Source organism: Colobus angolensis, unplaced genomic scaffold (assembly GCF_000951035.1).
Source record: "Colobus angolensis palliatus isolate OR3802 unplaced genomic scaffold, Cang.pa_1.0 Scaffold138, whole genome shotgun sequence".
Lineage (NCBI taxonomy): Eukaryota > Metazoa > Chordata > Mammalia > Primates > Cercopithecidae > Colobus > Colobus angolensis.
This window is the reverse complement of record NW_012114466.1, coordinates 1,053,271-1,067,698: the sequence shown is the minus strand read 5'-3', so window position 1 is coordinate 1,067,698 and position 14,428 is coordinate 1,053,271. Positions and strand designations below refer to the sequence as shown.

General features: G+C 54.1%; 1 protein-coding gene across 1 annotated transcript in view; it reads right to left on the bottom strand.

Moving 5' to 3' along the window:
• The window catches only part of CELSR1 (cadherin, EGF LAG seven-pass G-type receptor 1), a gene marked incomplete at its 5' end in the record, with an annotated part of 201,612 nt that extends 187,184 nt beyond the window's left edge, over positions 1–14,428 (bottom strand). The window contains one exon of the mRNA XM_011934791.1: positions 11,536–14,428. Within this exon, the coding sequence (XP_011790181.1) occupies positions 11,536–14,428 (2,893 nt within the window). The remainder of the gene's footprint in view (positions 1–11,535) is intronic.

The following is a 14,428-nucleotide window of genomic DNA, read 5'->3' as shown; positions in this document are numbered from 1 at the left end:
AAAAAAAAAAAAAAAGACACAGGCTGAGAGCGCAGGAAAAGGCACAGAAGGAAGAAGAGCCCCAAGCCCGGCAGGAGGCTCTGGATGGCCTCAACCCCCAGGACAGGACCAAAGGAACCCGCTCAGCGCTCAAGCTCTCAGGCAAATCACACCCCGAACTACAGACACAGGCACCTGCTCCCACGCCTCCCACACCTGAGTGTCTGCAACAGTTTGCATTAGTTCTTCTAGCATTTTTTTCTTGTAAAAAAATGTACATAACACGGAACTTAACACGGTAACCCCTTTTTTTTTTCTGAGTTTTTTTTGACTACAGTCATCCTAATGGGTATGCAGTAGTATCTCCCTGCAGGTTTGGGGTTTTTTTGTGTGTGTGTCAGTCAACTCACTGGCAAATGGTTATTTCCCTGCAAGAGCATGTATGTGTAAGACAGGGTCTGACTCTGTCGCCTAGGCTGGAGTGCAGTGATGCAATCTCAGCTCACTGCAACCTCCACCTCCCAGGCTGAGGAGAACCTCCCGCCTCAGCCTCTTGAGTAGCTGAGACTACAGGCCCATGCTACCAAGCCCAGCTAATTTTTTTATATTTTGTATATTTTTTTGGTAGAAATTGCCAATTCCTGGGCTCAAGCAATCCTCCTGCCTCAGATTCCGAAAGTGCCAGGATTATAGGCTGGAGTTCCCATGCCTGCGGTTTCGACTTGAATTTCCCTGTTGACTAATGATGCTGAGCATCTTTTTTTGTGCTTATTGGCCATTTGTATCTTTGGAAGAAATGTCTACTCAAGTTCTTTGCTCATTTTTTAATTCCATTGTTTTCTTGTTACTAAATTGTAGAAGTTCTTTACATGGTCCAGATATTAATGCCTTATCATATATATAACTTGCAAATATTTTATAAGTTTTTAAATGGGATAATATCTCAGCACTTGTGACACACATGGAAAAGAAAAGGGAGGTTTCCCAAATCACAGTCAGATCTCCAGGCTGGATCTCTGCTTTTCCAATCCCTAACCTACAGAAGTGTGAGAGGCAGCAGGGAACGGGCCCCAGGCAATGGCCATTCTACCTTCTGAGGTCCAGAGGGGCCAGGCTGACCTAGCGTCAGGTAATCTGCACGGGGCAGCGAGTGGGGCACAGCCCAGGCCTCACCTCTGGTGAAATCTCAGGCCGTCTCCAATGCCAGGAGAACACTCGCTCAGCGGGCCTGCATCGCATGCCCGGCATCACCACACATCACAGGACAGCCGCTGGAACCTTGGCCGACGGTGGAACTGCAGGACAGCTGAACAACTTCATTCTGATGATGAAAACCGCCCTGCAACAATCAACTCACTGACAAATGGTTATTGCCCTGCAAGAGCATTCTTATCTCCGAATGCTAACAGGGCATGTGATTTTATTTGAATTAGTTCCTGTTAGTTTACTTTAACCAAGTGTCATTTAGATTAGATATGAAAAAAAAATCCTAAAAAATATTTAAAAGACGATACAAAACTGAGAATAAAAACAGACTGTGAAGAAAGAAAAATCTTAGCCTGGTGCAGTGGCTCAGGCCTGTAATCCCAGTGCTTTGGGAGGTCAAGGCAGGCGGATCAGCTGAGGTCAGGAGTTCAAGACCAGCCTGGCCAACGTGGTGAAACCCTATCTCTACTAAAAACACAAAAATTAGCTGGCTGTGGTAGTGGGTGTCTGTAGTCCAGATACTCAAGGGGCTGAGGCATAAGAATCGCTTGAACTTGTGAGGCGGAGGTTGCAGTGAGTTGAGATTGCCCCACTGCCCTCCAGCCTGGGTGCCAGAGCAAGACTCTGTCTCAAATAAATAAATTAATTAAATTAAAAGAAAGAAAAATCTTGATGGGTGGATGGACAGTTGGAGGGAGGGAGGGAGGGAGGGAAAAAGAGAGGGTAGGAGAAAGGCAGCTCCCTGGCCAGTAGAATCCCGCTTCTCTGAGCTGGAAGGCCCCTCAACAGGCTTGCGTCAGCCCCTGCCCCGAGCAGGCTCCTTATCTGGTAACTCCCTCCCCAGGCTCCCCAAATAGAGCCTCCAGCTCTGACCAGTGACATACCTGCCTCCCTGCACCTGGTGTCCACCACTCCTGCACTCCACAGCTTCTTGTGACAGCTCTACCACAAGAGACCCCACAGGGACCCAGAGAAGGCTCCCAGGAGCCCCTTCTTCAGCCCTAGCCCCTCCCACAATCCTGCAGCAGGCTGCCACCGTCGCCCACCCCCGCAATCAGGCACCATGTGCAGGCAACTCTCAGCAATCCTGTTCCAGGCAATGCAGTCACTTGCACTGAGCTTCCGTCCTCAGAAATCCCCAACTTTGTGTCCCAGGGCCTCGCCACTGGCAGACAGAGGGGATCGAAGGTGGCGGTCAGTACCACAATTAGAGCACTCAGACCCCAGAGTCTGCGCCCGGCTCTTCCTGCCGCTACAAGCTCTCTAGCCTCAAGTTTCTCTGCCCTTACCATGGGGATCCTGTAAGATCTCACTGAGATGATGCAGGCACAGCCCAAACAGGCACCGGGGTGGTGGGAAGCACACAGACTCAGGAGGGCCAGGAACAGCGCTCTCGCCCCGCGCCCACTTCTCCATCACCCCTGCTCTGGGCCAGCTTCCTTGGCTACCTGATTCCCCTCTTACAGGCCAGCCCCTTGTGCCTGGGACACGCTCAAGCCCCCAGACGAGGCCCGCAGCTCTGAGGGACACCCCCTGTGCCCTGCACATTTCCCATGACAACTGGAAGGGGCGACGTTGGTGTGTCAGGCGGCTGGAAGGAAAGGTGTTACCTCACACGATGACCTTGAAAGTGGCCCCCACCCCCGTTGTGTGTGTGTGTGTGTGTTGTTTGTTTTTTAAGAGCCCCTGGCCTTTATCCAGGACAAGAGAACAGGCGTTAGAGGGATGACACCACTAGTGTGGGCCTTTTCCCAGCTATGGAATGTTCACGCCCAGAAAGGGGACCTGATTGCTAAGATATCCACAAGTCCTTACCTGAAGTAAAAGCCTAAGAATTCAGCCACTGGTGTTTTCCTGAAAAACGCCCATCCCTTCACCCGGGGCTAAGTCCCTCAGCACGTGTGGGAGGAACCGAAATCGGCTCCAGGGGGCTGTCCGTGCTTCTGCGTGGCTCCCTTTGTACGCCAAGTAAAGGCACCGGGCCCTCCACCTGGCAGGCAGCCCCCTCCCGTCACCCCTCCGAGGGTCCCCTCTGGCTCATTCCAGAAACAATCCACACCTCCTACCACGCCCCAGGCTCACAGGCCACACGAGAGGGAAGTCCAGGGGCCTCCACGAGGAGCAGCCACTAATGCAAGACTGGCCTCTGGACCCTCACAGCTTGAACTTCCGCCTGCACTTCCTCCCAAAACAAGCAAGAGGAAGGCTGGGTCGCTGAATTAAAGAGGGTTGTTTATGACCAGCCGCGGTGGCTCATGCCTATAATCCCAACACTTTGGGAGGCCAAAGCGGGCAGATCACCTGAGGTCGGGAGTTCAAGACCAGCCTGATCAACATGGAGAAACCCCATCTCTACTAAAAATACAAAATTAGCTGGGCGTGTTGGCGCACGCCTGTCATCTCAGCTACTCAGGAGGCTCAGGCAGGAGAATCACTTGAACTCGGGGGACAGAGGTTGCAGTGAGCTGAGATCGCGCCATTGCACTCCAGCCTGGGCAACAAGAGTGAAACTCCATCTCAAAAAACAAAAAAAGGGGGGTCGTTTACTACAGTCCCTCCCAGCATTCAGGAATTTCATTCTAGGGAATTTGGGGCATTTATATGAACCCGTGCGTTCAGGTTACAGGAAAAGAAGAAAAAACTTAGAAAACGATTTCCCCCAAGGCTGTGAACTGAAGAAATCACGCCAAACGCAGGATTATTTTCTACATGCTGCACCCACACGATAAAATCTACTTCTGTTTGTATCCAAGTGCTGGCAGGGATGAGCCCCGTGGCACCAGGCCACAGGCCACACCCCAGCTAAGGTGGCCCCTGCCAGGGGTCCCAGCCCCCATCTACCCACCTATCCCGTTCCTAAACAGGTTCTGCTATCAGGTTTCAAAATGTGCAGGCACAGGCACCAGCCCAAACCCAAGGGGACTGTCAGCAGTGACACTGGGGCCGGCATGGAGTTCTGGCATGCCCAGCAACAGGGCCCGTTCCAGGCATGGCCAGCACCGCCCCTCCTGCCGGCTCCTGCCCAGGGCTCCAGGAACTCGCCTGGAGTTTCACCTGCCTGCTGCTTCACCTGGACTTTTACAAATGGTCTCTCAACACCCCGGTCGGTACATGGGGCCAGTCATAGACCTCTTGTCCCCAGGCAGCTGGTGCTGAGGGGGGTGCCCTGCCCTGGTGAGTCCATGTCCCATGGGGCTGTGGCCCCTTGCATTCTCCCAGGCCCCCTTTTCCCATCTGCCTCTTGCTGCTCCATCTCCTCCAGGTCTGATGACTCAGAGACTGAGGCAGAAGTTACTATCCTGGCAAACCCATCTATGAAGCTTGGCCACAGCAGCCCTTTGGGAGACACTGAGGAAGACCTGACACTGCCCACTCCCAACGCCCCTGCGAGGGGCCGGTGCCCACGCTAGGTTGCAGGACAGCTAGGTGCTGTCCGTAACCTGCCAACTCTGCTGGGCCTTTAGCTCAGCCTTGAGCAGGCCCCGTCCCCATGACACCCCGCCTTCCCTCTGAGGTTGGATCCTGTTCCCACCCCACTCATGCCAGCGACCTTGTCATCTGCTCCTCAGAGGCACCCCCAAACCACTCCACTCAGATCTCACAGAGGCCACCAAGGACCTGCCCTTGGCTAACCCATCACATCTCTGTCCCTAGGCTGTCCAACCGCCAGATGGCATCCATCACGGATGACCTCCTCGGAGACCCTCACCCTCCCTCAGCCTCCAGGGCCTTCACCCGTGGGACCTCCCCTGCACATGGTTATTCCTGCTCCAGCTCCCAAGCAGACCATTCCCCACCCAGCAGGCTACTCAGGCCATAGCTCCTCAAGACTGGGCCTGGGTCCCCTCCTAACTGCCGGCGCCCTCACTTCTGTGTCCATAACCTAAGCTGGTCTCCCCAGTCCGGACCGGCACACACAATCAACTTCAGGACAGTCTCAAAGACACCCAGCCACACGGGGCCAAAAATGGCCTCATGTCTTCTCCCCAGAGTCGATTTCCAGTAAGGACTCTGGCTCAGGGAACGCGCCTCTCTCAGTTTCACTCTCATCTTCCCAGAGCCAGTTTTTTCTGGAAGGCACAGACACAGAACACGCCTCAGGAGCTGCTCGGTCCAGGTTCAAATCCCACTGTTGCCACCACAAGCTGGTGCCCTGGGAGCCCTGTCCTCGGTCTGCTCATCTCTGGGATGGAGGTGGCAACAGTACTTTGCACGCCGTAGGGTGGCCGCGGGAGAACTGCAAGTGATGGGGCCGGCAGAGCCTGGGAGGGTTCCCGGCACATGCAGCATGTCGGCTGGGATATGTCTGACCATCTAAGCTGGCAAATCCCTCCTCAGCCACCCCGACGCTGGAGCAAGCATGATGTTCCCAGTTTCCCTCCCCTCCACTCTCACCGCCGAGCAGCTGGGACACGGGCCCCAGCTCTTGCCCAAATCCTCCCGAGGAGGCCCACCAAACCCTCCACAGTCAGCCCTCTCCCGACCCAGGGGAGCCCCCCAACTCCTGGGCTCCCTGCCCGGCACACGCTACACATGCCTAGGGGGGTACAGAAGGGTCCCAGCCCGTCCTTGCCTGCACCTGGCGTCACCACCCTGCCCCTGAGCTCAGCCCCCTCGCTCATCCGATGGTCCATCTCCACCCAGCTGCAGAAGTCATGATCGCAATGGCTCTCCAAGCTTTTGCACACAGCAGGTGTTCAATAAATGAATCCACACTCCTCATTTCTGAGGCAGTGTTTCTCAAGGTATGAGCAAGCCGCTATCTCCAGACTTATCGGAGCTCTGAACTCTCCTGGGAAGGTGTGACACTAGCAGAATCCTGCTTGGCCACTGAAGCAATTTAAGATGGTCCGACCCAGGCTGGGCGCGGTGGCTCACGCCTGTAATCCCAGAATTTTGGGAGGCTGAGGCGGGCGGATCGCCTGAGGTCAGGAGTTGGAGACCAGCCTGGCCAGCGCGGTGAAACCCCATCTCCACAAAAATACAAAAATTAGCCAAGCATGATGGCGGGTGCCTGTAATCCCAGGTACTTGGGAAGCCGAGGCAGCTGAGGCAGGAGAATCACTTGAACCCAGGAGGCGGAGGTTGCAGTGAGCCAAATCATGCCATTGCACTCCAGCCTGGGAGACAGAGCAAAACTCTGTCTCAAAAAATAAAAGGTCCGAGCCTTCTCTACCCTGTGAGTTCCAGAAAAGCACGATGCTGTGCATCCAGACAATGCCTGAACAGCAGCCCGCCCCTACTTCCTTCTTTGCAATCGTCTGTTTAAAAGTCACTGCGATATCCTGTACTTAACCAGGCAAACACTTAGGGAAGCTTTATCAAGCCTAGACGACTTTATACCATCCACTCCCCACCAAAGTCAATGGCAAGAAGGTTACTCAATCCTGTTATTTCACCGAGTTTCAGTATTTTCTGACATGCCTGAATGACTCATCCGCCAATCATTCTCACCCACAAACGCCACTTTCCCACATCCATGGGTCTGCAACACACACAGCGGGAGAGGCGGGGACATCGTCTTTCTCCCAAGCGCCTCATTCTGCAACGAGAGGCCTACAGCCCTGTACCCGCGGACACACACTCAAAGTGAATTAAAAATAACACGCCCGGCAACAGATGACTGGATAAAAGAAATGTAGCACATATACACCGTGGTGTACTATTCTACCATAAAAAAGAATGAGATCTGGGCTGGGCACCATGGCTCACGCTTGTAATCCCAGCGCTTTGGGAGGCCGAGGCAGGCGGATCACGAGGTCAGGGGATCTAGACCATCCTGGCTAACACAGTGAAATCCCATCTCTACTAAAAATACAAAAAGTTAGCTGGGCGTGGTGGTGGGCACCTGTACTCCCAGCTACATGGGAGGCTGAGGCAGGAGAATGGCGTGAACCCAGGAGGCGGAGCTTGCAGTGAACCGAGATCATGCCACTGCCCTCCAGCCTGGGCAACAGGTGTTCAAAAAAAAAAAAAAAGAATGAGATCCTGTCATTTGCAACAACATGGATGGAACCGGAGGTCATTATGTTAAGTGAAATAAGCCAGGCACAGAAAAACAAATATCCCACATTCACACTTGCTTGTGAGATCTAAAAATCGAAGCAATTGAACTTATGGGGGCAGAGGATAGAAGAATGGCTACCAGAGGCTGGCAAGAGTAGGTAGCAGGAGGAAGGTAATGGCTACCAGAGGCTGGGAAGGATGTAGCAGGAGGAAGGTGGATGGTCAACGGGCACAAAAAAATAGTTAAAAAAAATGAATAAGGCCGGGTGCAGTGGCTCACGCCTGTAATCCCAGCAGTTTGGGAGGCCGAGGCAGGCAGATCACTTGAGGTCAGGAGTTGGAGACCTGCCTGGCCAACATGGTGAAACGTTGTCTCTACTAAACATACAAAAATGAGCTGGGTGTGGTGGTGTGCACCTGTAATCCCACCTACTCAGAAGGCTGAGGTAGGAGAATCACCTGAACCCGGGAGGTAGAGGTTGCAGTGAGCCGAGATCATGCCACTGCACTCCTGGCTGGGAGACAGAGTAAGACTCCGTCTCAAAAAAAAAAACGAATAAGACCTAGTATTTAGCCCAACAGCAAGACTATAGTCAATAATAATTTAACTGTACATTCAAAAATAACTAAAAGAGTATAACTGGACTGTTTATAATCCAAAGGATAAATGCTTGAGGGGGTGGAGACCCCATTCTCCATGATGTGATCATTACACATTGCATACCGGTGCCAAAATATCTCATGTACCTCATAAATATATACACCTGGCCAGGCACAGTGGCTCATGCCTATAATTTCAGCACTCTGGGAGGCCAAGGCAGATGGATCACTTGAGCTCAAGAGTTGGAGACCAGACTGAATAACATAGTGAGCCCTTGCCTCTACTAAATTAAAAAAAAAAAAAATCAGCCAGGTGTGGTGGTGGAATGAGCTGAGATCAAGGCTGACATGAGTCGTGATCATGCCCCACCGCACTCCAGCTGGGGCAACAGGGCAAGACCCTGTCTCATACACACACACCCATATATACACACACACACACACATAAGTTTGTGTATATAACTTACACATAATTCATTATAATGTATATATTATAATTCATTATATATAAATTTTTTTAATTAAAAATAAAAATAAAAATAAAGAATGTCAATATTTCTGAAAAACCACTGTCCAGAAAGAACGCAGAGCATATTCAAGGCTTGAGTTGTCCACTGGCTCATCAGCCACATTGCTCTGAAAAATGCAAACACAGCTTTTACACAAGCTCATAATAAAAAGTCCCTATCACAGAATTTAAAATCTCATTCAAACACCATTGCAAAAAATGAACATCTTGTATCGCTGGCTGCCATTCAAAACTGGCAGCTATTTGAATTTCACTATATTCTGACTTCAAAAAATTTTCAAAAAAATGTTTTGTTCTTGGTGGGCTACATAAAACCATCAACGACTATCTAGTCACAGTCACAGTGATCGTGTTCAACCCCACGCCAGACTAAATGAACTGCCTCCACCACGCGTGCCTTCCCAGGCCCTGCCCTCAGTGTGCCCATCCCTCCTGGGCTCCTCTGCTGAAAGCTGGCAGCCCTTCCTGGAATGGCTCCCACTAAACCCAGTTGATGGCTGGCCTGTTCCATACAGCATTTCCAGGCCAGTCATACTGCATCAAAGGCTTTAGGGCATGGCTGTAAATCCGAAGGAACCAACAACACTCAATTGAAAACAGTGGATGAGTTTGAAACCACCGCTTCCCTGCATTGTTCCTTAATAAAACCTCCGGTTAATTTAAGGGCTGATCTTTCTGTTTGGTCTGCTTTCTACCCAGTGCTTTGCCGTCTGGAACCATAGATCTTCTAGTCAATAGTGATTTGCTTATTTGGAGCATTAAATCCTAGTCAAACGGTCTGAGATTTCCGCACGTCCTTTTATGTGTTTATTTATTTTGAGACAATCTCACTCTGTCGCCCAGGCTACAGTGCAGCAGTGGGATCTCGGCTCACTGCAACCTCCGCCTCTCAGATCCAGGCGATTTTCCTGCCTCAGCCTCCCGAGCAGCTGGAACTACAGGTGCTCGCCACCACACCTGGCTAATTTTTGTATTTTTGGTAGAGACAGAGTTTCACCATGTTGGCCAGGCTGGTCTCGAACTCCTGACCTCAGGTGATCCACCCACCTCGGCCTCCCACCGTGCTGGGATTACAGGCATGAGCCATGGCACCCGGTCGTATGCCTACATTAAAGCAGAGTACCCATGTGACCCTGGAATAATTCAGTTCAGCAACTAATTCGTCAAAAATGTTCTCCGAAGGAAGAGAGGGGAATGTGAAGGGCGGGCTGCTTTCTGCAGATCGTGGTTTAACGCTAAGTGCCCCTGCCCACTGGCTGTGCAGCCCTGAGAAGGCCTCTCACCACCCCTGGGCCTCAGTGTCTGCATCTGTAAAATGAGCAGCAGCAGGACACCACTCGGCTCCCAGTTACCAGGGAAACACATGACAGTGCAAATAAAAGAGGAAAGAAAACCGCTTGCTGGAACCCAGTCAAAGGTAACCACTGTCATCTGGGTGTGTGTTGGGGCGGCTGGGTGGGTGGGGGAGGCGTGGTGTGGATGCATGACGACCCAGTGCCTGATTTACACGAGAGTGCGAGCGTGTCCGCAAAAGAGCAGAGCCAATAACTGGATGGTTGAGACAGTGACTACGTAGCATGGAGCCCCCAACCCATCTTCAACTGTGGTCCAAGCTGTGCGCCCCAGGTGGGACAGCCCTCAGGAACCAACCTCCCTGGAAGGGAATCCATCCTAAATCCTGCTGTCTGGCTAACAGTGGGGGGACCCACATTACTGATACCACAGACATACAAAACATCCCTGCCCCCAGCATGGATCTGTTCCCACTATCTCGTCCCTTGTTAAATCTAAACCCTATTATCGGGCCAAGTCATTTTTAAACAGGCCAAATTTCCCATCCCGCTTTATCTATCAGATAAAGTGGTACAGACGAAGAACTTCCTAAGAATATCCATAGCCCCGGTTAATTCGCCCTTAAGGGCCTATTCCACATTCTCCACACATTTTTACAGTCTCACAAAACCTAAAATATCCACCAACAAATAGACTGTACTGCCAAAATTGTGCTGAAAGTTTGTATCGTATCAAAACTGAATCTGTAAGTTTCACATCTTATAAGCAAACAACTGTAACTGGAAGCTGTTAGCTATCCAACCCTTCCTATATTACAGAATGACAGCCAACCTCAGAAACGAAACAAATCAGAAAGTTAACTTTTCAATTCTTCCAGGGCTCCTGTGGCAATGTTGTATCCTAATAACTCACTGTTTAAACAATTCCTCTGAAACACTGACTCAAACAGCCCGCCAATCTGAGGTCTTCTTGGCAGTAGTTTGGGTTTATAAATAAGGTCATCTGCCTGCACCAGCATCCTTGGATGTCGGGCAAACCTCAAAGAGCCACTAGGGGACCTTTATTGTTCCCCCAACCCCCGCGAAGTTCTCCTGTCTCTTCTGTGTCTCCCAATTCCAACACCTCCCCAGCCCCGCAGGCCAGCCCTGGCACACAGGGTCAGAGGCGTGGAGGACCAGCCAAACTTCTGACAGCTGAGCCGAGGCTTCCCCTCCCTTCTGTTCACCTCCAGCCCCAGAGGAAGCGAACAAGGTTCCCACACTGGCTCCACCACTAACTGGGCAGGCCTCTTCAACAGCACCCAAATTACAAGCCCGCGTCCAGGGGCAGAAGCCAAGATCAAATAAGGCTATGCTTTTCAAAGAGCTTGCACAAAGCCCTACACATGTAAGGCCGACTGTTATTATCTGCAGGAGACAGAAAAACCAGACCAAGGGAACACCGGCTGCATTATAGGGTGACTCAGGGACCCATGTGACAATTTCCAACGGTCCCACCCTGGAATTAATTGGCACATGGAAGGGGCAGTGACCTCTGATCTTCCCAGAGACCCCTGTGGCTGGCTGATGAAAGAGCACCCCCAAGCAAACCCTGTGACCCAGATCACCTGGAGGCCACATTTTAATAGCTGTACTCAGGAGTCACTAGCCTGCTGAGAAAGGTGCTGAGCCCCGGTCTTGAACTTGGAGAACCGCAGGCCTGCTCCCAGCATGCTGACGGAAGCGGCGTGGTGCCTCTCCCCCTCGCTGGGCCTAGGTGGGGTGCTCACCCCCAGCATCCAACCAGCGGCAACAAATCCTTGCAGAGCTGCCCGGGCCCGGCCCAAATGCGCCCCGGCATGCCAGGCGGGGCCCTTGGCAGGTTCCTGAGGCTCTCCAGGAGGCCCATCCGGAGCCGCTCCTCCCACCCCGACGGCCACTCACCAGACACAGACACCTCCATGAGCGCCTCCAGCGGCCGGTTGTTGTCCAGGTCGCGGCTGAGCTGCAGCTCACCCGTGGCGGGGTCCAACAGCAACAGGCGCAGCTCATTGCCCTGCAGGAAGGTGTAGTTGAGGCTGTCCGACACGTCGGGGTCATGGGCCGGGATGCGGCCGATCACCCCGGTGGGGAAGTTGTTGGACTTGTTGGTGACGTAGTTGTTGAAGAGGATCTGGAAGTCGGGCAGCACAGGCGGGTTGTCATTCTGGTCCACGAGAAGGATGTGGACCGTGGCTCGGCTCACCAGCGGAGCCGATGTGGCCTGCACCACCAGCACATACTCCCGCCGGACCTCAAAGTCCAGCTCCACCATGGCACGCAGGTCCCCACTGAGCAGGTCCAGCTGGAAGAAATGCCGCATATCCCCTTCCACGATCTGATACATGATCTGGGCATTGGGGCCTTCATCGGGGTCGTTAGCACGAATCTTTGCCACCACCGACCCCACTGGGTTGTTCTCCTCAACAAACAGCTCCAGCTCATCCTTCTCAAACATGGGGGCATTGTCATTAATGTCCAAGATGGTCACCTGGATTTCCACCGAGGCGCTCAGGGGAGTGGGACTGCCCCGATCCACAGCCAGAGCCCAGAGGTTGTACACGGCCACATTCTCCCGGTCCAGCCGGCGCTGGGTGCGGATCACACCAGACGTGGGCTCAATGTAGAAGTCCCCATCGCCATCGTCCCCACCCTGGAAGGTGTACAGCAGACGTCCATTGGGACCTGAGTCCCGGTCCGTGGCAGAGACCTGGAGGATGCTGGTGGAGGGTGGAGCATCCTCAAAGATGGAACCCTGGTAGAAATCCCACAGGAACTGGGGCGCATTGTCATTGGCATCGAGGATGAGGATCTCTAGGGTGGTGGTGTCTGACTTCTGCGGGATGCCGTTGTCCTGGGCCATAATGGTCAGTGTGTAGGCGACCTGGTTCTCATAGTCCAACTCCATCATGGTGTACATGGTGCCACTGTCGGGGTCGATGCGGAACTGCGGCACGGGGTCCTGAATCACGTAGGTGATGCGGGCATTCTCTCCTGTGTCCTCATCGTTGGCACTGAGGGTAGCAATGGAGGTGCCCACAGGCCTGTCCTCACTGACACTCACTGTGTAATGGGAGCTCTGAAAGACGGGCCGGTGGGTGTTGGCGTCGGTGACATTGATTAGGACATGTGCAGTGTGTGACCGTGTGCCGTCGGAGGCCGTTACTGCCAGCACGTACTGCTGCTCCTGCTTGTAGTCCAGAGGTAGTGCCAGGGTGATGAGGCCGCCCCCTCTCTGGCTGCTGAGTGCAAAGCGGTTCCGGGTGTTGCCCCCCGTGAGCTGGTAGGTAATCACACTGTTAGCGTCACGGTCGCGGGCCTGCAGGGTCAGCACGCTGCTCCCCACAGCCGCATCCTCATTCAGACGAAGCTCGTAGGTGGGCTGCGTGAACACGGGGTCGTTGTCGTTCACATCCAGCACCGTGATGGACACGCTGGTGGAAGAGCTCATGGGGGGCGAGCCGTGGTCCACTGCCTCCACCCCGAAGCTGTAGTGCTCCACCTCCTCGCGGTCCAGCTCGGCACACACTGTGATCCAACCGGAGCTGTTGTGGATCTGAAAGGGGAAGTCAGGGGTGGGGGCAGGGTTCTTAGGCCCAGCACTGCCACCCCCCAGAAAGGCGGAGGCTGTGTCCACCAGGCGATAGTGCAGCCGGGCATTCTCCCCTGAGTCCGCGTCCACCGCCTGAATGTGCACCACGGGGTAGCCCAGGGGCACATTCTCCAGCACCGTGGCCTGGAATGGGCTGCTCACAAAGATAGGCTCGTTGTCGTTGACATCCAGCACCTGCACAGACACCACCCCGGAAGAATTGATGAGCGGGGGCCGGCCCCCATCCTGGGCCTTGATGCTCAGCGAGTACTTCTGGACATCCTCGAAATCCAGGGGGTTGATCACATCCAGGATCCCGCTCAGTGAGTGCAGGTAGAACTGGCCGGCCACGTTCCCGCTGAGGATGCTGTAGTGAATGGCCGCGTTCTGGCCCTGGTCCCGGTCCGTGGCCTGCACTCGCAGCACAGCGGTGTTGAGCCCCACGTCCTCGGGCACCTGGACCACGTAGTTCTGCTCACTGAACTGGGGGTAGTTGTCGTTCTCGTCCTCCACCTCGATGTACACGGTGGCCGTGGCGCTGAGCGGGCCCGGGTTGCGTCCCTGGTCGTTGGCCTCCACCAGCAGCTGGTACTCGGCCGCCTCCTCCCGGTCCAGCACCGCCCTCGTGCTCACCACACCGGAGCTCTCGTTGAGCTGGAAGACGTCCCACGCGCCCCCCAGCACGCGGTAGCGCAAGTTGGCGTTGACAGGCGAGTCGCGGTCGCTGGCGCGGATGGTCAGCACCTCGTAGCCCACCTCCAGGTTCTCCCGCACGCGCTCGCGGTACTCCGACTGCTCGAAGACCGGGCTGTGGTCGTTGGTGTCTTTGACCAAGACGGTGATGTAGGTGGTGGCCGAGCGTGGCGGCGTGCTGTAGTCGACGGCCTTCACCCTGAGGACGTGCGTCTCCTTGGTCTCGCGGTCCAGCACGCTGTCCGTGCTCACAGCACCCGTGGCGGAGTCGATGCGGAAGTAGTCCCGGGAGCGCTCGTCGAACAGCCCCTCCATGTAATAGCTCACTCGCTCCTCCTCGCCCTCGATGGTGTAGTGTGCGTGCAGCTGGAGGATGAGGGTGCCCGCCGGCTCGTTCTCAAACAACGCCACCTGGTAGTTGGGCATCGGGAACTTCAGGCTCCCTCTGCCACTCGTGCCCCGCCGGGCCCGTCGCGCCGGCCCCGCCCGAGCTTGGGGCAAGTTCGGCGGCAG